This window comes from Carassius auratus, chromosome 4 (assembly GCF_003368295.1).
Source record: "Carassius auratus strain Wakin chromosome 4, ASM336829v1, whole genome shotgun sequence".
NCBI classification, from domain to species: Eukaryota; Metazoa; Chordata; class Actinopteri; order Cypriniformes; family Cyprinidae; genus Carassius; species Carassius auratus.
Genome location: NC_039246.1, coordinates 21466181 through 21491845, shown reverse-complemented (window position 1 = coordinate 21491845; position 25665 = coordinate 21466181). Strand labels below are relative to the sequence as shown.

General features: G+C 38.3%; 3 protein-coding genes across 5 annotated transcripts in view; 1 reads left to right on the top strand and 2 right to left on the bottom strand.

Annotated features, from left to right (window-relative positions):
• Positions 1-684, bottom strand: part of stk38l (serine/threonine kinase 38 like) — an 8089-nt gene extending 7405 nt beyond the window's left edge. Inside the window, exon 1 of the mRNA XM_026232231.1 lies at positions 480-684. The gene's annotated coding sequence lies outside the window, so the exon portion shown is untranslated. The remainder of the gene's footprint in view (positions 1-479) is intronic.
• lrtm2a (leucine-rich repeats and transmembrane domains 2a) overlaps positions 1-25665 on the top strand; it is a 26134-nt gene extending 469 nt beyond the window's left edge. Inside the window, exons 2-6 of one of the 2 annotated variants that reach the window (XM_026232251.1) lie at positions 4311-4466; positions 11441-11600; positions 16527-16686; positions 19203-19799; positions 21613-25665. In XM_026232251.1, the coding sequence (XP_026088036.1) occupies positions 16626-16686; positions 19203-19799; positions 21613-22070 (1116 nt within the window). In that variant the 5' untranslated portion in view covers positions 4311-4466; positions 11441-11600; positions 16527-16625 and the 3' untranslated portion in view covers positions 22071-25665. Of the gene's footprint in view, positions 1-4310; positions 4467-11440; positions 11601-12208; positions 13023-16526; positions 16687-19202; positions 19800-21612 lie in introns of those variants that run through there. The other variant, XM_026232242.1, reaches the window with a different exon arrangement.
• cacna2d4a (calcium channel, voltage-dependent, alpha 2/delta subunit 4a) overlaps positions 1584-25665 on the bottom strand; it is a 40292-nt gene continuing 16210 nt past the window's right edge. Inside the window, exons 28-40 of one of the 2 annotated variants that reach the window (XM_026232212.1) lie at positions 8538-8599; positions 6508-6522; positions 6325-6372; positions 6112-6174; positions 5192-5262; positions 5024-5099; positions 4673-4725; positions 4521-4576; positions 4352-4372; positions 4030-4147; positions 3025-3140; positions 2638-2720; positions 1584-2520 (exon numbers count right to left, since the gene is read on the bottom strand). In XM_026232212.1, coding sequence (XP_026087997.1) covers positions 2425-2520; positions 2638-2720; positions 3025-3140; positions 4030-4147; positions 4352-4372; positions 4521-4576; positions 4673-4725; positions 5024-5099; positions 5192-5262; positions 6112-6174; positions 6325-6372; positions 6508-6522; positions 8538-8599 — 878 coding nt within the window. In that variant the 3' untranslated portion in view covers positions 1584-2424. The remainder of the gene's footprint in view (positions 2521-2637; positions 2721-3024; positions 3141-4029; positions 4148-4351; positions 4373-4520; positions 4577-4672; positions 4726-5023; positions 5100-5191; positions 5263-6111; positions 6175-6324; positions 6373-6507; positions 6523-8537; positions 8600-25665) is intronic. The other variant, XM_026232220.1, reaches the window with a different exon arrangement.

Below are 25665 nucleotides of genomic sequence, written 5' to 3'. Positions count from 1 at the left end.
AATGTCTGAGCATTGTTTGGTTGTAAAATGAAGCCTACCCGCTCTGGACTGAGAGGGCTTCTGCACCTGTCCTGCTCGTGCTCGTGCTGCGGTCACTGGTGTTCGTTCATAGACTGTATAAAACCGTCTATGTATAAAACGGGGGAAACGCAAACTTGATTTGAGCGCGCTCGGCCTCGCGTCTGCGTGCGTGACCTCGCGGACGTGACATACAGTTTGACAGGTTTATAAAAACAGATGCATAACCTGGACAGCGGCACGGTCATATTCACTGAAGACTGAAACCAGCCACGCTTATCAGAAACGCACAACGTCGTGATGGATAGGTGATATATAACAAACCAATACTGCGATTGTTTGTTTAGCCGTCAGACATCTGCTTCTGTATCGTATATTATGAGCCCGAGCCTGCATAAAGCTGCTGAATTGCAACAGCACCACTGTGATTTATTTCCACCATCATATTTCTAAATTCTCACCTCCCCGTCCTCCTCCAGATTAGACAGTTTGGCGGTCACCCGAGGATCAAAATAAGGATGAAGTGAAGACAAGTGAATGTCCTTCAGTAGAGCAGGCGCACCAGAGAGGCTCACAGCTCGCTCATGTTTATTCTCTATTCAGACTGATGTGTGTTGAGCACTGCCTCCCCGCACGCGCTCGCTCTCACAAATCAAGACAAGAGTCCCTGACCGTCCGTGACATCTCTACAAAATAAAAGTTGACAAGAAAGAACAATACTGCAGTATATTAAATAAAGAATAATATACATGGACAAATAACTCATGTATTAACTATATATTTTACCACCCATTTAGTGTATTTATATTTATATATTTAAATGTTGTATACATTTTGTTAATATCTTTACCCTAGATGTAAATAATAATAACAATGGCATTATTATACTTTCATAAAAATATACACAAAATATGAAGCGGTAAAAATTAATAATAGGAATAATAATGGAGCACCAATACAATGATTGATAATAGTTGACCAACAAATCAAAATATTATAATGATTTCTAAATGATCATGTGACACTAAAGACTGGAGTAGTGACTGCTGAAAAGTCCAATTAAATTTTAAAATATATTAAAATGGGGAGGGGGGGGGGGGTACAAAATACACTCGTATTTCAAAAAGGCAATAATGTCATTATTATATGTAAAAAAAAAAAAAAAGATGATTTTTTTTAAAATACCCTTTAGAAATCACAATTTATTACGAAATTTAAAGAGAAAAAAATGTTTTCAGCACTGGTAATAATAAGAACCATTATTGATAATTGAGCACTAATAATAAATGATCATAATTGACCAACAGGTCCAGCATATTAGAATGATTCATAAAGCAACAATGAAGACTGGTGTTAATTACATTAAAATATATTTTAATATATTTTTTTAATACTGATAATGTCATATTACTTTTTTTCTGTATTTTTCATCGAAAAAATACAGACAAAAACATTTGTTTTATATTATATATTCATATAATTACTAGTAATATATCTAATATTGAAGTGAGATTTAGTACCTCAAGAGTTAACATAAGAAAATACTTCACCAGAAAATACTTGGTTTCATTCTTTATTTCAGCATTGATCACTGATGTTCCCCTTTTAACTCAAAAGCTTTTTAAAATTAAGTTTAAGGTGTACAGTAAGACACATGGGATTCCTGTAATGCAGTAATCACAGTGTCAATTCATCAGCATTTGAAAAAATAACAACCACATAATAATACCTGAGCGAAAACACAAATGACAAGATATTTAATGTAAGAAAGTAAACATGACACATTTTTGTCATTTATTCTGACAGAGATTTATAGTCTCTTGTATTAATAATGCATAGTTATGATAATTTTTGTGCAAGTCGCAGGACAGACAACTAAAATCAAATTAAATTTCAAAACATCTTCAAAATTCCCATAACAACCTCATTTTCATGTCATAATGGCCATTTTTTTAGTTCATAGTTCACCTCCAGTGTAAGAAGCCATGCTGACTGTTCCTGTTTTTCACTCTCTCATTTACACACACACACACACACACACCAAATTTTCACTGTGCACTTTTCTTCCACTTTATATTAGAGATACAGCCACATACAGCCACCAGCCATAAATTCTCCTCGGTAATGTCTCAGTTCAGTCAAGCTCAGCTGTTCATCCTTTCGATCCATCCTCACTGATGACACTGAAGATGTTTTAGCAAATGGTTCAGAGACCACAGAGAAAAAAAAAATCCACAAACCTTAAACTATAATGAGTTATGCTACATAAAATCAGTGTTGAAGACTTTGCACTGTAGAAGAACAATGTGTTCTAGTCTAGTCAACTCATATTATTGCTAATGAAAACATGCTGAGTTGAGTGTGTGCACTATAGGTGGTTCTCTTGGGAGTTTAACAGGTCCTCTGTCATCGACGGATGAGCGCAGAGACTGATAAACAGCCTAGAAACAGCAAGATGGACAAGCTGATTGCCTCGGCCCCACCGCAGTCCTTAGCATTTTCCTAAAACAGACCAAAATATGCACCAGCGACTATATTATTTTACATGGAGACAAGATAGTAATCAAAAGGCATTGCTGCAATACATGTCTGAAAGCCGTCTAGTATGCATGTGTTTACTTGAGGGTGGTAAGCGTGACAAGACTCAGGCCTTCTTCGTATCTTCTGAGATCTCATGCGGTCACATTTCACTGATGCATTGTGTGCTCAGTGGTTAAGAAAAATGAAGAAAAAGCAACAAACCATATGTTTATAGCTCGATCCAGTTCACAAATATACATTTTGAAATATAACATACTTTGTAATCCACTTGAAATTACATTTTGGGTCGCTTGTTTAAAAAATCTATAAAAGGTGCACCCAGTAATTTCCGTGGAAGATTTCTAATGAAGTAAATGTATACTGGTTGCACCTTTAAGTGACTAAACGGATCTCATTCAAAGCTGTGATTCATCTCCTCAGTGTGTGGTCTGTGGAGCCTGATTTTAGCTGGGGTTTTAAGGATATATTTGACCTCTTTGGGCTCCATGGTGATGGGTGCGTACTGCCGAGAACAGTCACAGTCTGCCTGAATCACCACCAACAGCAAGTTACTATCAGGAATCTGATTAATTACAAACATCCTGCAGGCAATTAAAGAAAGACAGAAAGGAGAAAGATTAAGAACAGAACAAAATGTTCTTTTGAACAAGGTTATTCAGAACAGAATGACAGTTTTTAAACATTTCAGTAATGCAGATACAGTTTAGGTTAGAGTGTTGTGCCAAGTAGACGCTCGCGAAATGAAGTCATGATGACCCCAGGAGGTAACAATAGCAACATATACTGTAAGACTTGATCACTTTACACTAGAAACTGTACATCAACCAAACATAAATAGTCATTTTTATTATTTCATTATAGAATGTCTTTTAGATATTTGATGCAATTAGTGCCAAAGGACAGACAAACTGTGCCTGAAAATTAGCTTACTTTACTTATAGATTCAAAATCATAGTTTAAAAAGTGAAAATATATAGACATTGTATAGAAGTTTGATAAATATTTGCTTGTACCATATACATTTTTTTATGTAATTTAAAGTGCTAAGGATTTAAGGGATGAGGTGCAAGAGGACCGTAATATCAGGAATAAAGCAATATGCTTAAAATAGCTATCTTCCTTAATATTACTTTCATATGCTCCATGTTGTTATACTGTAGCTTTATTTTTACCATATATTATTTGTCTTCACCACTAGAGGGCGTCAAAAAGACAGGAAACTACTGTATGTGCTTAAGGTTCTCATAATTACAACCTTACATTTTGCAAATATGACTTGTCAAGAGCTTATAAATTTTATATATATATATATATATATATATATATATATATATATATATATATATATATATATATATATATATATATATATATATATATATATATATATATATATTTATAGTTAAGTGTGAGATATTATCCCTTCTATCCAAATCCATCTGTGGTCAAATGATCTATGTGTGTGCTTACTTCTGACATCTCCCACACTTGATCATGCTGTTAGTTTCTTTGATTGACGGCTCATAGACGAAGCTGGGATACTCGGTGTCACAGGGCTGCAGGATGTCCCCCTTTGATTTCTTATTAGCTACAAAACAAATCTACAGTCATCTTAAATTGTGTCCTTTTATTTTTAAGTGCCATAAGCCCCTATAATACTTCTATTATACACTTCCCCCAACAGTGTGATTTCAATAATCTAGAATCTAGCAATAAAACTATTATTTCTCTGCTCTCTTTTTCACACACAGCACTAGCAATATCACACACAGTGATTGGAGACAGCACTTACATGCATGGAAAAAGGTCTTGGCTGTGACACGTCAAGATGAAGAACGGTTACAGAATTAAAGATATGAGAGAGAAGGCGATGAAGAAGGAAGACACAGGAACACCCACACGAACAGGTGAGGGACACAAATGAATGATGAAATGATGTTAGCTTTTTGCTTTACACATACCCTCTGCAAAGGGATCTGAGTGCCACAGACTGTAGATGTTGAAGTCCAGTAAAAACCTGGCAGAGAGGAAATTGTATGATTTTACAAAGCTTGAACTGAGTCACTGATGCTTTGAAAGCGCAGAAAATGTTTTAACAAACAGCCACACTTACAACAGGAAGTTTGACAGGAACCATCTCAGTGCTGCCAAAAGATTATAAAAGGGCTGAGGGAGGAAGAAAAGCAGAAAGATGGAAAAAAGGAAGAAAAGAATGAAGCTGGCATCCTTTCATTTCAATTACACTGAGAATTCCCGTTCAAGAACCTATAACAGAAACCATATATCTTGTCTTTTTTTCTTCACACCATCAAGAAATCACCATCTAGATCAGCTGTGACCTGTGACCTCCACCCATACACAGTGGATTGCAAGAACAGCAATGCAATGCTTTACAAGTAACACTGATAGCATCTGATGCTTGTGTTCTGGTAGACGTTATTCAAACAGACAGGACAATGCTTACACTTAGCAGGGGTCGAGCGCCGCTGGCATAGTGAGGATTCACCTTACACATGGCCTGATAGTCATAGAGTAACACTCTGTGGGAGACACGCAGTGACAGCATTTACACCTTAATGCATTACGTCACATTTTGGAAGTGGTTCGTTACACACAAAAAAAGTTCTGGTACCTTTTAAACATGCCCATTTTCAAGAGCTGAGACATCACCGACCCATCAATGTTCCCCAGAAACTTTCCAACCTACAGAGAATGCAGGAACACGTGGCTTTGAGACATTGTGGTTATTTATTATTTACTTCAAACGGGAACAATGACATCACAGAATGAATGCGTCTGTATAAGTTCTTTTTTCCATAGGCGTGCTGACTTTACTGTTCAATAAGGAACTGAAATCAAATTTTAAACAGCATGTGTGCTCTGTAAGACCGCAGGCCCACATCAGAGTCAGCGTTTACTGCACCCAGCGTGCTGAATTATTCAGATAACCCCTGTTATCCCTCCCCTCCTCTATATTTACCCTGATGATGCACTGTTCTCCCTCTCTGTCTCTCTCATAGGACCGCTACTAATGATGGAAAACACCTCATGCATTTTATCTATTCATTCATTCATTTCCACAGTCCCCTTCTTATGCTGAGTCAACGTCAAATAGAGCTTTTTTTAATCTGTGTTATTCACAGCATAGAAGTCCTTATTTAGTTCCCATTTTATTTCCTGACTTCATTGACTTTTTTTTTGACCGTGACCTGTTTTCAGCTGAACCACTTAAACGGCACTCTAGATGAAATTTTACTGCGTGTCATTTCCCATCTTAACCTAAATCTCCAGGGTTTTGAATGACTGCAAGCAAACACTATAGAGGAATTTTCTATTAATTTCTAATAAATCAATATTCATTTCTAAACAATAAGCTAAATTTAGATAAAAACACAGAATATGTATACTTTATATAAATTATCTAAGAATATATAGATATAGACAAACACACACACATGCATACTTTTTACTTTTATATTTTTACATTACAGATGTTTGGGTTGTGAATGTCATTTCGTGTTGACTTTAACCTGTCACTTTAAGTGCTCTTACATCAGACCTGTCCTTAGAGATGATGATGAAGCCATTACTGTCAATGACGTAGCAGTTAACATCCTGCACACAAACACAGAAAAGGAAGCGCATTTGTCAAACTGAATTAGTTTTATGGAGGACTGGCGATACATATTTTTTGCAGATATGTCTACAAATGCTCTAGATGCCCAGCACTTATGCACTATAAATACTACACTGTAAGACACTCACCGGATTATCGGCACAGCTTAGAGGACAAAGCCCGTCTACACCTGAACACTGTGAAAGAGAGAGAGAGAGAGAGAGAAAGACATTGAAGAAGACAGGTTAAAATAGTGCTGATGATGATGAGAAGCGTTTACGTTTTTATGGTATCGACTTGAGATTATTCTTGTATTTGTAATGAATACATACATCTGTGTCATCCGCCTGATATCCATCCAGATAATATGAGCAGCGGTGGAAAAAAAGGAAAAGCGTTAATTGATATGAAATCACAGGCTCAGAACTAATAGCTTTAAACTTAACTCTTGCTTCTAACATCTCTGTTGTGCCTTTAAGCTATCACATGGTCTGCGTAGGCTCCTGTGTGCTTTTACTCTAGCCATGTATCAGATAAGAATAGGGACAATAGAAGCAGAAACAATTGCTCTCACAGGGACCTGTAAATATTTATTATAGCTTGTCAAAAAACCTTAGATCATGTATCTTAATTTAAGCATTTGTGTGTTCTTCGGAGGGACCGCTGTTTCCCTAAACATCCTAAAGATACATTTATTTACTGGAATTTTTAAGCATTGTGTCTTTTTTTATATATAGTACTCTACTGCTAAAAAGTTTCGGGTCAGTATAAGATATACATATATATTTTTGTTAATAAATGTTCATCAATTATGCATTAAAAATAAATGTTAACAGTAAAATGCAACCGTGAAGACATTTACATTATAAAAAAAAATAATAATAAAATAGATAAATCAAATAAATGCTGTTATTTTGAAACTTGTATTGATCACATACGGTAATCCCCCAAAAAAACTCAAGGTTTCCACAAAAATATTAAACAGCTTTCAAACACTGAAATATTTCTGATCAACAAATCAGAATGATTTCTGAAGGGTCATGTGACACTGAAGACTAAGTGATGAATGCTGAATATTCGGCTATGCCATCACAGAATAAATTACACGTGTTAAAATGTAAACAGATATTTTAAAATATAATAACAATTAAAAAAAAAAAAATCTGAATTGTCGATTATTCCCTTGAAATTGTAATTGCGATCATTTATTACGATTATCACAATTTACAATGAATGATCTTTATACCATTGTTTGATGCATCTGCATGCCATATTTTTATATGAAAATAAACAAGCTGAAAACACTCTAAGTCGCAGGACCAGCTAAACTATGAAAAAAAGTGTGACTTATAGTCACAAAATACTGTAATTCTGCAGCTCTACATAACAGACTTCTTCCTAAAAACATTAAAAGAAAACTTTCTTTCTTTCTTTCTTTCTTTCTTTCATTGGCTATTTGTTTTGTTTTTGGTTACATTTATGCTTAAAAATGCCAGTGGGGTAGGGAAACAAGCTTCAAAGATATATATGTATACTCTCAAAATATTTTATCTTGCACAACTTTGCTAAGCAAGTAAATTTGTCTTGTTTTAAAGATGATGCATGTGTGTTCTAGTGGCAAAACTTTGCTTTGCATTATTCTCAACTAGGACTAAGAATAACCGTGCGCAATTTACACAGATATTAATGCCGGTCTCTCTCTCTCTCTCACTTAATGCATGTTTCATCATATGTGTGTGCTGTGTTGATGATCCTTACATATTGGAACTTAAAACTTCAAACATTCAAACTGTAAATAATCACTGTGGAGTTGTCATTGTCTTTGACTTTGCTGAATAAGGCAATAGTTAATATCGCTGCAGTCACAGGGGTAATGTGCCAGCAGAGATGGCAGAGCGTTCAGGGAGGCCTGGAAAATCCCAGGGGTGCGAGAAAAATGAAGAGTGTCCTCCCTGAGGAGGATGTAGAGAGTGATATCGCATTCGCTCCCCATTCTTTTCAAGTGCCATCTGGACTCTCCCACCCCTCTCTCGACACTCAACATCTTCTGTTAGTATCATAAATGTCAAACAAAAGCCGGAGCCAAGAGTGTCACCACTAACATTATTGTGTTTGTCTTCACCTCCCATCACAGAATGCACAATGTTTAAACAGATAGGACACATCCGGCCTGTATCTCACACGCTTATGTACATATCCTTGTGGAGATCCTGTTGACATTTGTTTTATAATATAATAGAATAGAATACTTTCTTCAAGGTTAGCAAAACCTGAACGCAGCCACAAAAATAAACATGCATATACGGACAGCAAGCAATACATTGTAATTGCAGTAGATAATTTGATAGATTTGTTTTAGTACCTGCGTGGCTATGGACCAAAACCTTTTTTCCAACATCTCAAGAGTCATCTGTACACCAATGGCTAGGCAGGAAAGAAACACAGACACAAACATTAGAAAAGATAGCGATTTTCACATTTAACATATCAAATTAAATACACAAACATATATGAGGACAGTTGACTGAGACTTATTTGTTTTAATTTTTTTTGCTGAAGACCCGTTCCATTTGACTGGGATATTATCCCAGCATGCATCAGTACCCACCCACTGTCTCAAAATTAAACATACAAAATGTGCTGATATTTTATGTCTCAGTCCTGATAGCTCATTCCTCAACCTTATACCTCATACTTCAGTTTATTATCTCATATATCAAACCCGATACCTAATAAATCAGTCTGTACATCATAAACGTGTCCCTCATAAACTGCTACTTTTTACAGAACATGGTTTTGTTGTTTAAGGACTCTGTGTAATTAGTAGGACAGTTAGAATTTGCAATTAGCTGACGGATCTGATTAAACTGCAGTAAATTGTTCGTTTGAGTAAAAATCTTTTAACTTCAATAATTCAGAGAGAGAGAGAGAGGCCAGAGCAGGACCATGCATCACGCTGAAGCTAATTAATAGAGTTGGATAATAAAGAGGCAGAGAGTGGAAGGCAGTGTTGGTAATAGCTGCTCGGGGCGGGGAAGATGGCAAGCAGAGGGGAGACAATCTCTTGTATGAATAGATTATAAAGCCCTAGACCCGGCAGGCATACTGTAACAACACTGGAAGATTACAGTCACCATGTGTCCTCCAGCATCCTGAAGATTTGGACAACCCTGAAATGCAGATTACCCAAAAATAGTGACGAGCGAGCTCGCGGACGCATCCCAACACAGTTAGAAGTGTGAATGACGGAAGACATGTGACTCCAGCAGAGCAGATAATTTAGTAAATATCCAGTTTTCTGAGCTTCTGTCATTCTCTTTTCCACACAAACAGCCCACACACAAAAACAAACACAATGATGTGATACAGCATGAACCAAATCCTCAGAGCGACAGCACGGCGAGCAGTCAATCCTACTTAAAAACAGATTTTACCATCTGACGGTTAAATATAAAACCTTAAATGAGGGAGCAGTGCGATGTGAGAGAGAAATGTGTGAAATATATGTGGCACTTTCCATGAATAGGCTATTGCAAATCTCAAATATTTCCTCTCTTTTTGCAAATGATTCATAAAATTAAGGTCAATATAAGCTGTTATATATTCAATTTTTTTAATATGAGGTTTTTATATAAAAATTTTATGGCCCTGCTACTAATATGTAAATTAGGTTTATAATCATTAATGTAATTTTGTCCAACAAACAAAGCAATACAGAGTCAATCTCAATTATCAAAACGTAATAAATGAGGCTCAATGAAGCTGCTACTTTTTTATTTATTGATACAGTAAATACTTATTTGCCAATGAAAAAATGCAATCGGTACTACAGTTTGTCTAAAAAATTTAGAAAATGCTTTAAAATTTGCTTGATTTTGTGCTGTGCTGAAAATAGGGTCTAAACTTTTTTTAAACACAGAAATGTATGTGCTTAAAATGACCCTGCTAAATATTTGGTTTTGGTCATTATAAATTATAATTAAGAGTAAATTATTTAAAATGAATGTTATCAATAGAAAATTGGGGCCAGATTTACTAAACGAGGTAAATTAGTGTTAAAGCGCAATTCCATTTTAAGGCATGAGTTAAATAATGGCGCAAATACCAGTATATTGATGAGCGCAAACATAATTAATTAATGCTGCATGATTTATTTTAATTCTCCTCTGTTAAATGTTGCGTCTGAAAGGGAAACTCCTACAAATACATATTCAATAAGGTTAGGCACAGAAATAACGGTCCATGCCTTTTCAGCGCTAATTCTTCACTGCACGTCTTTAGTAAATCCTGACAATACTATTTTATTGACAAAAGATGGTTTGCGCTGGCACAAGCTGTTACTAAATCTGGCCATTAATGTTAAAATCTTGTTTAAAATGTTAATTTAAGATAAGTTACAAGATAATATACATTTAATAGTTTGCAAAAAAAAACAAAAAAACAAACAAACATGGTTTTGTGCCTCTAATGGTTTTAAAATAATGATAAAAAAAAAAAAAAAACTTAGATATAATTGTCAGGGGTGCAGTGTATAATGAGCGCATGGACGTAAACGGTCTTTAGTTTTAACACTGGACTAGGGAACATAGGTACAGATTAGAAGTAAATACATTGGCAAATGAGGATCATTAACGAAACACACCTGAACCTAATGATACACTCAGACGGAGACAGAAACTAGGTCAAACAGAGCACAGGGAGGTACAGTATTACTGACAGTAATACTGTACCAAATTTGTGGAATGAACGTCAGAGTAAAATCAGAGACAGAGAGGTGTGTGTGTTCATGAGTGCGTGAATGTGTGCTATTTTAATTATGTAAAACAACACCTCGTTATTTAAGAATAAGATTTGTCTGGTTGTAATAAGCTTAATGTCCAGGCTTCAGCTTGTGTGTGTGGGATATTGAAGTAGAGATTAACTGAGTGTGTGTGAGAACATTGTACTTCATGTATTGTTTTAACTGGTTCACTGATCTGCGCAGTGGATTCTGCTATACTTTATTATTTTAAACTTAGCTCAATACGCGTTTCAAATTCGAAATTATATTCATATATACTAATTTATGCTAATGTAGTTAATATCTATTTTAATATGCCAGGACTGAACTGCAGGGTGTGTGCAATGGCAAGCAAAGCAGCTGGGTCTTTACATTGCAGATTATCGCACAGAGCTCAAGTAGCATACGCTAACAGTGAGTCAAAAAACACCCTCTCAATCCCCCACCTCTCTCTCTCTCTCGGTTCCTTTCCCTCTGTTGCTTAGGTAACATGATGTCAGCACAGCCCCTACCGACACCTTGAAGACTAACCACCAAAGTATGACACTGTCCTCAACGTGAGCAGCACACACGGGATCATCAATGTACACACCCACATGCACACTTCATAACATACCGGCTTCGGATAAGGAGAGAAATGGCATGGTAAGGATTTAATGGAGTTGTAGTGCTTTTTCTTGTCAATGTCTGGCATGTGAAAGCATGTGGGTGGCACTGAGGTCCTTCTGAAGTACACGGTGTGTTGCAGCAGCCCACAACACACCGGAGGTAAACCCTTCTGATGTCTCTGAATGCTTTTCCTCTTATAAATAGCTGCAATGGATGCATTTCTCCTTTTTTTTCTGAGGTGCTGGCCTGCATGCCATTATGCATTATTCAGAACACAAGGCAATAGCAGGAATGTTTGTATACGTGGATGACATTTGGTATAGTTAGTCCATGGGAACTATGTATGATGTCAGCACTCTGAGGACATCACAGAGTGTAAAATGCATCGCTGCTGGCATTGGCTACATGTGATTGGATCAGTCTCTCCGTTCATCTATCCATGCATACATCCATTCATCCATCCGCACATAACAAGGGAGAAATATCTTTTGTCAGATAGATTCACATGCAGCCATTAAATGCAGCAATGCTATACATAATTGATACACTATAGGTCAGATCTACCGTGATCCAGATCTATCATGTAGATCACTATCAGACAGATCTACATGATAGATGGATGGATGGATGGAGATATAGTAGATAGATAAATAGAGAGGTCTATACAAGTAGCAGTTGAATGATGTAAGTGCTGTGACATCACAGAAAGCAAAATGCATCGCTACTACCATCTATCCATCTATTCTTTCTATAAAGAGGGAGAAAGAATCAGCTGTTTTCTCGACCCCTCTTCTCTCCCCTCATCCCTCACTAATGTTACTATCTTTGACAAGGCTGGCACACGCTTACACTGCACGCCTCACCACATGCACATATGGAGAAAGCAACACACACACACACACACACACACACTTACTCACACACACTCACAGAGACACACATGCGCACCAAAGGCTAGCCTGAGGACAGCACGCGTTTGAGAGACAACCTCCTGACACACACACACACACATAGACTCAAGTGCATTCTGTGTACTCAATATACCAACACAGAGGCGAGCAGATCTGCTGGAAACCACAGAGAATTGAAAGACTGGAGCACACCTCCCCCTCCTCTTCCCCCCTTTCTCTCTCTCTCACTCTCTCTCTCTCTCTGTGTCCTCCTCTTTCTGAGCATTACAGCAAGGCATTGCGCAGGATTTAACTCCCCTCCTTCATCTCCCTCTTCTTTATTTTAATCGTTTTTTTTCCTTCCTCCAATCCATCTCTCCTTCTGTGGCAGCCGTTGCTCTTGGCAGCGGAAGGATATATTCATTTCCATATTGGAGCGTTACGAGAACTGCTATTCGCTCATTTCTCCCACAGCCGTGTGTGTGCGCACGCGTGTGTGTGTGAGAGAGAGTGTGTGTGTGAGCTTGGGGTGGGGGGGGGACGCCGAAAAGGACAACATCTAAAGACGGTGAGTGAAACACTGTTAACCTATAACACACATACACACGCACACATTACAGTTTGCCTTGTTATGATTACCATGTCTGTGCATGTTTTTTACCGAGGGATGTTTTAATGAGACCGACTCATACACCTATTGTTTTGGGTATAGAGCATATGATGTCCAGTTATTTTTTTTTATATAGACACAAAGGAAATGTAGAGATGTGTATGTGAGCACAGGTGTTGTGTTGAAAAGCTGTTTTTGCGTATATAAGCATGTAGGAGTGAGATTGCATCTACAAAATGCATATATTGCATATATAAACACATTTATGGTAGGACTTAAAAACGTTTGTGTATAGGTTTGAATGTTTTTTGTGCATACTCTATATGTGTTGCTTGAGTGAGCATGTGTGTTTTTTTGCGAGCGTGTGTCTTTGTTTGTGATTCTGCTCTTAATAATTCATCCCCTGGCCTCCGCGCCTTTGTTTCTAACGTTTCTTCGCTCCGCCGTTGACTTTTTCCGCCGTTGGACTTCTTTTGTGCGTGAGAAAAGGGACCAGAAGGACTGGTTCAGGGGTGAATATCAAAAGGGCATTTCTATTTACTTATGTGTTGCAAGATACAGTAACAACATACATGCTGTCACACACATGCATAGTTGACCTTGTGTATTCACAGGAAGTTAGTACGGCGTGGGGTGAGAATGTGTGAAATATGTGCTGAACTGGACGTGGAGAGAGATGCTGCTAAAGTGAGAGACTATTACATTGTGTGTGTGTGTGTGTGTGTGTGGGGGGGCTGCATGCTTGGGAGTCAAATGACACATCGCTCAACTAATTATCCTCTCTTCACACACATAACACACTTGCATATTATCACACTCTCAAACTTGCATGTTCTAGGAAACATAATTCGTGGAAAATGTTCACGTGTTGAGCAACTCCGAAAGGTGTTTGCAGAAACTCACTTGCACACATGCACATATGCAATATAACCTCTAAATGTCTGCACATTTTTCCACTGTGCCGTTTCGGATGACAGCCTGGTGAATTGGTGTTGCGTTGCGCAAATACGCACACTCAGACACACATGCTGTGATGGATGTGGCAGGTGACAAGGCCGAAGTGTCACAGAAAAGGAGTCTTAGACAGCAGCGGCCATTTTACAGCAAACTGGCCTGGCGTAAACAGAAGCAACTTGTAACCTTGTGCTCAATGATCTGAGACACACACATTCAAAGCATTGTGTTACACAAGTGGTATTACATAATGGTACGTCGTTATAATAAAAATATTCCCATCTCTGTCATGTGCTGTAAGTGTTTCAGTGTCGTATTACTGTACTGCAATTAACTAAATCGTCTCTGCAGTGTCAGTTCTACTACAGTATTTCAGTAAGCACCGCTGTGTTGCAGATGGCTTTGTGCCAGAAGGAAAGTTCTGTTTCTCTGATGTTGCTCTTTCATAGCTCAGGGAACTTACAGGATATTTCAGTTATGTCTGATTGAAGTATCAAGTTTGTCTTGGATATTTTTCTTGAAATTCAATAGGAGAAATACAAATAGAAACAAATGAGACAATTGCTGACATACTACATACCCTTTTGACCGAAATTAGGTTCTTGAAGTACACCCTAATGTTTTAATCTAATATTTCCATAATTTAACAGCAAATTTCCAAGTTTATCATTCTCCGATATTGTTTACATGACAACAAGTAAAACAAATTAACATTTAATCTTTTTTAATACGCGTTTCATTTTGTTACATTTTTTAATTATTGCCTTTTTATGATGTAATTATTAGTTTTTCATCAGCACATACATTTATGCAGTTTGCTGACAGAATTTGCTGGGAAGTATTTGAGCTTGGCTTTTCAGAGTTTGGTATCTTAAATTGGAGAACAGTTTTAATATATTGTTGAGTCTTTTTTGCAGTGAAAAATATGAGAATCGGGAGATGTAAGCATAAGTCTGCATTTAATTTCATTTTGGAAAAAATGATAAAGTTTGTTAAATAAAGTATTTAAAGGGGTCATATGATGCGATTTCAGTTTTTCCTTTCTCTTTGAAGTGTTACAAGCTCTCGGTGCATAATGAAGATCTGTAAAGTTGCAAAGACTAAAGTCTCAAATCCAAAGAGATATTCTTTATAAAAATTAACAGCAAACCACTCCTACCTAAAACAGCTCATTCTAACACGCCCCCACATGTCTACATCACGATGTGGGAAGGTTTGCATAACTCCACCCAAATGTTCACACAAAGAGAGAAGGCGTAACTTTTATTCTCGCTGTTGCCGCCGCTGCCATGTTGTGGAGACGCTGTGTGTTTCGTTTTGAAAGTAAAACTACTTTGTTTGGCCTTCCAAAAGAGGACACAACTAGAAATCAGTGGTTAAGTTGTACCTACAACACTGTTCCAGAACAGTTCAACCCAAATATTCAAATGTGTGAAGCACATTTCACAGAGGACAAGGACTGTTTCCTGAAAGAATAGCCTACAATACCGGTGTCTGTTTCTAAAATGTGGGGCAATTCCAACTTTGCAAGAACAGTCTGGGGCTTCTGACTCACAATCTGTAAGTGCGTTTACATATTTAAAGAATTAGCCACTGACGATTCAACCGCAAGGTTTTATGTTTACACGGCGCAATACGCAATGCAACTCGACGCATAAAGACAGTATAATCAGTAAATATGTCCCCACTGGATGCGACAAATGCCTCGTCTGTAATGGGTTTTATTGTTTTTGCCTCTTCACACCGGGACACACACCATTACAGTATGTTTAGTGGCGTAACATTTCAGTCACATGCTTGACGTATTCAACCAATCACAATGCACTGTATACGTAGCTGGCCAATCTGCATACTCCTCGCTTTTCAGAAAGGAGCAACAAAATATACATTATGTGGAAAATAATGTGTGTTTTAAACCTTAAACTGCATAAACACATTGCACACAAAATAATGTTCTTTTTAGCAACGTCATATGAACTAGACTAAAATGAAACTAAAATAATTTTAAATATTCAAGAGCTCACACTTGTGATTTTTCATTCTTGTAGGATAGAATGTAACTGGATTTTCCAATACTTTACTGGAACATGTTGAATAGACTAATCAACAATACAAAATAGTTTTGAACAGAAATGAGAAACAAAATTACAGGTTTAAGTTTATATTGTGCCTAAAGTTAATTTCTAATTTCTTCTTTCCTTTGATGTTTAATATTGAACCTAGACTAGAATACACACAGAAGTGATACAACTTGACAGAAAGTGAGCTGATTTTATATATATATATATATATATATATATATAAAATAAAAAACAAGCCATGTTATGACAGTGAACCTTCTGTGTCAATGTTTATTTGAGTTTTCGCCGCAGCTACTAAAAACACAAACCATGCAGCTCACACACTCAGTAAGTCATCTATGCTGAGACAGGCAGAAAACAAGCGCTCACCTTCAAAAGTCATATTAAGTACAGAAAAAACTGACTATCCTTCAAACTCTCTCTGCAGTCTCGTCACTGGCCTCATATCGCTGCCTGTGGAGGCTGGCATCAGGGCCAGCTGATGTCACAGCAGATCTGAGGCAGCTGCAGTCGTAGAAGCGCAGAAATGCAGCTCAGCACTGCACCTACAGTGGGTCGCAGGAGGAGAGGAAATCCGGACAGCCAAGGTGAGCCCAAAACACTCACACACACACATTCACTCTTCTGAAGGAGCTGGGCTTAAGTACCAATTCCATTCATACAGTTTTAAATGCTTTTTGTGTCTATCAGTGATCTAAATCAATTATTTACATGTCACCAGAATGCAGACTGATGCGTTTCAGGAATTGATCAGTTTCACTATGTTTGTGGGAAGAAAGATGGTGTGTGTTGACGTACAGTATGTGTCTGTATGGGTGTGTATAGAGTGGTATAGAGCACAGCAAACATCACCAGCTGCCCCAGCAACAGATGGATTAGGATGGCTTTAGTTAATGTGTGTCTGATTAAAGATCTGCATGAAGCAACACAGAGGCAACACAAACGCACACGCACACACACCCCGAGCTTTGCTGCATTGTCACATATACTTGCTGCTTTATAGTGAAAATATTCTTGCTGGTTAAGTGTCTTAAAATCTGTATTGTAAGTTAATACTTAGTCCTTACAGCTTTCGTTTTTCTAGGGAGCACAAAGCTTTTTAAAAGAATATCGTATCCATTCCTTTCAATGTAATGAAAGTGAATGGAAACTGGTGTTGGCAAGCTCCAAAATGACAAAACAGTAAAATTATCTTAAAAGACTCGCACCATCGTCAAAGACTTCTGAAGCCATAAGCTAGCTTTGTGTGAGGGAAAAGCCTGTTAGCTGACTATTCATTGATAATCTTGACATCCACACTAGATCTGTGAAGGAATCTTTCCTTTGAGTCTGATAGTTTCAATTAATAAGGTGATCCAGTTCATAAAATGCATCTGAAGGATTCAATGAGTCAAAAAACTATAGACTGTAGAATATATAGTATGTTAGTTGTACAAATTACTTTTATGGTGCATTTTGAAGCTTAAAAGCTGCAGTCCCCATTAATTTTCAATGAAGCCATCAGCACTCTCTTCAAATTGCCAAACTTCTTTAGTAATTAGTTTTATTTATTCTGGGAACTGGAGTCCTCCTGTTAAAATGAACCAATCCTAAAAGCTAAGAAAAAAGGTACACTTTCTAAAATTGTAGAATAGATGCTCATCCTATTTTAAACTAGGTCCAGTCGCTGGGAGATTTCCGTCCTCGCCACTGACATACAGCCTTCTTTGAGGTTTTCTAAAGGATTGTTCTGAACACATAGGGCACATGACAGTGAAAGAACATTGCGTTTCAGTAACAGCAGTCATATGCCTATCCTGATGTGCTGACACACATTTGTCCTCAGCCAAACAAAAGGGATGAGAGACAAAAGAGAACTTGTGCTGGAAAGATGAGATATACTGAAGATTAAAGGTTGATTGGCCAAAACAGCAATTCTAGGATCATTCACAACTACATCGTTTAGAAGGATGGATTAATTATTGAGATTACACAGAATTGTGTGAGTGTGTATTAGAGAGAGTGTGTGTGTTTGTGATGATTGTATGTGTCTCTGATTACAGAGGGATCAGGGTGTTGAGGCTGGTCAGGATCAGATTTCTGAGTTCTGTAACTGCATCTGTCTGCACTCAAACTGCCAAACACTCTCACACACACATTCAGCAACGAGACAACTGGGAACATTTAAAACCGTCATATCCATTGATAGCATGTGATTGTCTCTCACACACACAGAGAAACGTTGCGCTCTACCCTCTTACACAGTCGCATAAAAGAGAGAGGTGATGAACAGTTGGCAAATGTTTGTTTTGTCACGGCAGAGCAGAGGACGTTCTCTGTTTAACTCTGAGGCACATTAAATTCCCATCATACATGTTCATTTACAATGGAAAAGCAACTGCCAGGAAACAACAAAGAAATAGCTGAATTGTTATCAGTTGTTGAAGTGTAGTTCTTAAATCTCATTTGCACTCACATTCAGTTGAAATATTGAATGTTGTGTGCATTTCTTTATTGATTTTCAGTAAATTGCAAGTTCAATTTTGGGCTTTTCATTGCAAAGCACGCGTGTGGTTTTGGAAGACTTTGAATACAGAGCACAAGTAATATAGACTTATTGTTTTAATTTTTTTTGTCATCTTTGGAGCTTCACAGCTCTAGCCTCCAATATGATAAAAAACATTTTGGACTTTTTGTAGTATATCTTCTGTTGTGTACTAGGGAGGAAAGAAAGTCATACAGTTCTGAAGAGACATGAAGGCAAGTAAATAATTAAACTATTTTCATTTTTGGCAAAAAACACAAATCAAAATAAGTGAGTTCAAAAAAAACAGCTAAAGGTGCTGCGACTTACAGCAACTGCAACAAAAATACTGCTGTCTTGTCTAGAGGTACGTTTGTATCACATAAGCTCCAGTTTAAAAAAGTGTGGTAGGAGCAGCAGCTACAGGTTCATTTCTGTTGAGCACTGGTCCCCTTCATTAAATACTGTACATGTGATTCACAGTGGCACTAAATCAACACCTGTCACATCTTTCACATCAATCAAAGCAGCTTTCATGAGGAAATGATTTATGTCAGTTCTTTCCAACGATATACACTTTTGTTTTTTTCTTTTCCACAGGTCTGCTAGGTGTGCTGAGTGTGTGTGCTACGTTACTGCAGTTATGCGCTGGCTGTCCTTCAGAGTGTGTGTGTAACTCACTGGAAGCTAACTGCAGTGGGCGGAGTCTAGTATCTGTGCCCGCTCTCACTTCTCTCCCGGAGGGCACACATACCCTCCTTCTGGCCAATAACCGTCTCTCCTCCCTTCCCGTCTCTGCCTTCGCCAACCTAAGCACCCTGGAGACACTCGACCTATCCAATAACTATTTGGACAACCTGCCTTCCAGACTGTTCCGTGAGCTGAGTAACCTGAGTGATTTGAGTTTGCGTAACAACAGCCTGACGATTTTGAATCGCGAGATATTTCGTGGCCTGACCCTGCTGCGGAGACTGGATCTGTCTCTGAACGGCTTGGCCGCTGTGCCGCTGGGCCTGCTGGATGAGCTGCAAGGGCTGACCTGGCTCTCCTTGGCTGGGAACAGACTTCATGCTCTGGAGAGAGCCACATTTGAGCCTCTCGTCAACCTTCAGCACCTGGAGCTGGGCATGAACCCCTGGGAGTGTGACTGCAACCTGAGAGACTTCAAACACTGGATGGAGTGGCTAATATATCGAGGTGAGGACTGCATGCTGTTTTGGTTCTCTGCAGGTGTACAAACACGTCCTTTAAGCAATAAGCCACAAGAGGCTGTGTTACTAGGATTTTACCATGAAAGGATAGTTCACCCAAAAATGAAAATTCTGTCATTAATTACTCACCCTCATGTCGTTCCAAACCAGTAAAACCTTCCTTCATCTTCCAAACACAAATTAAGATATTTTTGATGAAATTCACGTCACAACTGACACGTTCAAGGCCCAGAAAGGTTGTAGGATTAATATCATCAAAATAATCCATGTGACATCAATGGATCAAGCGCAATGTTATGGAGCTACGAGAATCATTTTTTTGCGCAAAGAAAACAAAAATAATGGCTTAATTCAACAATCTCTTCTCTTCTGTGTAAATGCCCTTACAACCTTTCTGGTCCTTGAACATGTCAGTTGTGTTGCAGTCTATGCAGATTCAAAAAGCTCTTGAATCTTATAAAAAAAATCTTAATTTGTGTTACCGAAAATAACTGAAGGACTTATGTGTTTAGAACAACATGTGAGTAATTAATGACAGAATTTTCATTTTTGGGTAAACTACCTCTTTAAGTGTGATGTGTTCTTTGGCACAGGCCAAAGTGGACTGCCTAAAACACACTTAAAATTGGTCTTCAGTGACATATTGTGCTTATAAAGCGCAATGCAGTGTTCAATAAATAATTAAAACTATTAATATTTAAAATTTTGAATAAACTACTCTTCCATCAAGCAGTATAGTTTATTGGCATTTTACGAGGACTTTAAACATTGCTCAACCATTGAGAATTTAAGGAATTATCAGTTTTAAAAAAAAATCTTTATTAAGCCTTTTAACAGATGGCACTGTAAGCCAATGGTAAGTGCATGTACACAAGACATATTGTTGGATATGTACCCACTCTCTCCATAATAATTTCCTGTCTATCTTTTGTCTACCTCTGGCAATGAAATGTGGCAAAACCCCAAAAATAATTGTGAAGCAGAGCTTAGAAACCTATGCTTCTTATTCTCTTTACCTCTTGCTTTCTATTTTTCTATCCGTCTCAATCCTTCTTCTCTGAGTCAGAGAAACTAATTTCATTCTATTTCAGAGCAGCTTTGAGAGGGAGGGGGATTTGAAACAGACATGAGAGGCTGAGTCACAAAGCTTTTAGCGTGTGTGAGAAAGAGACTTCAGTCATGGTGGGCTCCAATTCTCTTGCTCTGTTCCAAAACCTATTGAGCTGCCTACGGAGGCTGCATTTTGAGGCATCGTAGTTTTGCTCTTGACATGAAGGTAGGTATCTTACTTATGCTGCCTTCTGTTTTGACCAAATTCTTAGGTATGTGTATTTTCATGAGATACCACAATGCAATAAATAAGAAAATCCAAGATAGATACATTAAAATCAAGTGTGAGTCGTCTTTCCTGTGCAAAACATAAAAAATAAAATAAAATGTGTGACATGCAGAGTTACTGCCTATGTAGAGCATTCCAAATCACTCTCATGAGGTTCCATGACGGTTAACATGATGCCTTTGAAGGCAGCTGCCTATGTAGGCAGTAGGCAGTGTGGCGGCTCACTAGGTTTGGGGACAGAGCTTCTGTATGCATGTCAGGCTTATTAATTATACACCAGCAACCGCTCTTCTTCTCATACAAACACACGCACACAAATTGAAGAGGGATGCTGACCCTACTAGCTGTGCAGTGCTATTTTGGAGGGATTGAAGCAGCCATTTAAATTCATTAGAGTTGACTATTGTTTACCTCAGAGAGCTAAATTTTTTATTTATCTTTCTCTATTGCTTTGTCGTAGGTGGTTATGTCGATGCCGTTGAGTGTACACTTCCGAAGGACTTAAGGGGTCGTGACATCAGGGGCGTTCCTGTGGAGATGTTCAACTACTGTCTGCAATTGGAAGATGAGAATGGGGGCGGGTCTGGGAGCACAAAGAGTGGATCTCCACCTTGTTTTCGAGGGACAGCCGCTCCGTCGTCTGAAGGTGCAGTGGTGCGTACGGAGGCGGAGCTACCAGACTGTGTGAAGCATCGTTATCGGCCGGTCAGTGTTCGCAGGGCGATCGGTACAGTAGTGATCGCTGGTGTGGTCTGTGGAATCGTGTGTATCATGATGGTGGCTGCTGCAGCGTATGGCTGCATTTATGCCTCTCTAATGGCAAAATACCAACGAGAGCTAAAGAAGAGGCAGCCGTTGATGGGTGATGCAGAGGCAGAAGCCGACAATGAGGAGAAACATATTTCATCAGTTGCATAGGGTAATGGGGGAGAGGGGTCAGAGTTCACAGGTCAGCCACAAATCTAAAGAACCCTTTACTGGTTGAGCTGCACATTTGATGATCATTTAGCTGACCAGTGGAGGATTCATCATCCCTGTTTCCTGTCTCTCTGTCCTTCCTGAGACCTTCTCTGACTCTCAGACTTACACTTTACTCAATGTCTAAACTTTGGCCTAAGACCTTTGACCTATTTGCCCCAGGACAAGAGGGACCACTCAGCACTTTAGAACTTCCCTACCCTCCTCCAGTGTTGAGAGGATCTCAGCAGAGGAGGTGTGGATGCAACTGGCCACAGTTCTGAACCCTGATATTTCTAGAGGATCGTGTGCTGTCATTAGCATTAGCCTCTGTAGCAGCCCAATCATCAACCCAAACCTCAGAATCATAATTCTAATCCCAACCCTTAATCCCAGACCTTTAACTCTAATCCCAACCTCTCAAAACTAATCCAAGCCCTCAACTAGAATCCTATCACTTCAATACTAATCTCAACTCTTACCATAACCATCGCTTCTAACACAGTCTACACTGGGTTACACATGCAAGTGGCACAACACATCAAAAGCCAATAACACTCATTATGATCAATGCTATCTACAATGGATACATTGTGATGCATTACACCATAAACTGGTGCCCCGATTTCTGACATACTACATGGGCTTGTCCAAATTCCCGAAAAAATGTTTGGAATGTTGACTTTAAAGTGTCCCATGTAGACTGCCTCACTCTTGTGTCAACCGATGTGCTTGGTTTAGAAATGGTGTAATCATAAACCTCCAACTCTACAACCAAGCCTTCACTCCTGAACCATTCTACAATTCTCCTAAATGTACAACACAAATCCCGATCATACCCTAAACCTCCTCAATCCCTAATCTAAACCCCCAGCCCTAAAACTCAGACAGTTACCCATACCCTTACCATAAACCTCCATCATGAATCCTAACCCCCAACTATAACCCTAAGCCTCCAACACTAATATTAACCCCCAACCCTGAACCTCCAACATGAATCCCTACCCCTTACCATGAACCTCCATCACTAATCTGAACCCACAAACCTGTACCTCCAACATGAATCCCTACCTCCTACCATGAGCCTCCATCATCAATCCTAACCCCCAACTCTACCCCTAAACCTTCAACACTATTCTAAACCACCAAATCCTAACCCTGTAACACTGTTACCATAAACACCCATGACTAATCATAACCATTCTACAATTCTAACCCTAAGCCTCCAATGCCAATCTTAAACCTCAACCCTGAACCTTCTACATTAATTCCGACCCTTACCAAAAGCCTCTGTCACCAATCTAAACCCACAACCATAGACCATCAATGGTAATCCCTGCCTTTACCATAAATCTCCATCAGTAATATGAACCCCATAACTCTAAATCTCCATCACCATTCCAAACATTCAACTCTTACCCTAAACCTTCAGCTCTACTCCCAACCCAAACATTAAACCCCAATACTAACTCTCTCCTCCAACCTTAATTGTAACCCTTAACCCTACCCCAGTGTGAACTTAACATCATAACCCCTACATATCATATTTGAAATATTCCCACCTTATTTATCAGCTATAATATATTCGATACAATGTGATGTGATCCCAGTTTTATGTTTATACGTGTGAGGTTTGTCCTTTGTATTGTGTGATAATTTGTGTTGATAACATTGTTTTGTTTCGATTAATGTTTGCTATTTCTCCATGTTCATCTCTAGAGGTCAGATGTGTTTTTGTAAGACTAGAAGAATCCAGGTGTCTATCGTGAAGTGTCTTGAAGTATCGTGAAGTGCTAATTTAGAGCAGGCTGAGGACTCTGTGATGTTAGTGGAGGGTGGCAGATTGTGGCTACTGGAACTGTTAATTACACCTTGGTGGCTAATGATGCACAGTGGCCATACAGGATAGCTGCCCTCTAAACAAATCCAGAAAGACAATAGCTGAGGTGGAAATAAACCTTCTCTTTATTAAGATAGACTTTTCTGTGCAATATAAATCAATGTCTTTGTTGATCTGTTGTTTAATTCTGGACTAGGATGTCATATCTGATTTAGGTGGATCTTTTCTCTTGGGCTGGCAATGGAGGAGAATCGATTGCGCCTGTGTGATCAATTTTCTGCTTGTGGACCAATTTGCATAATCCGCTTTTCCTTGAGGGCCGAAGTTGTTTAGACTAAATATTTCAGATAAATTTGACTTAAACTTTCAGAAGCCCACAGATATTATCAATATAAGCTTTTCTGCAGCAATCAACCTCAGTGACTGGACGAAAAAAAGGGAAAGAAGGCTGTCAAAAACTAGCTTGCACATTGGTAACATGAACCAACATAGAGTCATAATGTTGCCAATAACGTCATCATTGAGTGTCTTGCACAATGCTGCCATCAATAGGAAGGATGTACAGTAGGCACAAGGGTGTGGAGCAAATCTCACACCACCTCATCAGGATGCTCTTCCGCTGTTACTATAGCAACAATCTTTCCCACACTCTATTCATTACCAATGCAAATTACTGGTAAGGTTGCTGGCAAAAAGTTGTAAATCAAAGTACAACTAATGTGTGTGCTAATACCCACACCAGCAGTTAAGTGTCCAGGACTTTGTCTCTGTGTTCAGTGATATTTGCAGCCATAAGCTGAGTATATATAAGTACAGATATACATGTATTCAAAAGTATGTTGAATATATGTATATATATTTTAATCTGTGTCTTACAAATTATTTATGAACAATAACTTGATTGCAAAAATAGAGTATACTTTTCCCTGTGTTTCCTGTGCGAACTCCTTTAGTAGAGGAACTCTTAAAAATCCTTTGTCAGAGAATTCAGAGAAAACTCATGAATTATTAATGAGAGGAGTTTCATCTAATGGTTGCGGTCTCTCCTGCCATTACTGTTCATTTAGCTCTTATTTTATGCAGCATGTGTCAAAGGCCTGTACTCTGCACGGGGCGACAAAACACATACCCTGTATCCTCTTGTTATGAAAAGAAAGAAGAAAAAAAAAAAAGACAAAAGCACTTTTGCCACTGGTGGACTAATACTTTCCTGTCAAATTGCACTTATTGCGAATATTCTCAAAAGTGAGCACACGCTTGTTTACTGACGATGTCAACAATGCGGTTAATCTGAATATAAACCGACAGAGCAGTCGTGATGTTATGTCAGTGGATATGAAGGGCGGTTTATAAATGAGCAATGACTCAGCTGGGGTGTGTCTACTTTGTACTGGCCTTACCTATAAGAGCAGGGATACAACACAAACTTCACTACGCACCCTTGCTAAATAAAGGCTTTGTAAATCCCAGTTCATGGATGAAAGTAAAACAATTTGCCCATTTGACTGAGCTGAAAGAATCTTCAAAATCATTATGAAGTTTCGGTTTAATACCTTATAGCTTATTGATGTGACCCTTTCTTCACTTGACCTTTTTTCTAAGAATGACATGAGATACTTCTTTATATTTTCGCTTGATAAAAATCAGTTGGAAATATGATTTGTGAGCTGTGATATAATTCTGTGTTAAAAATGAATAAAGAATGTATTTCCGTAA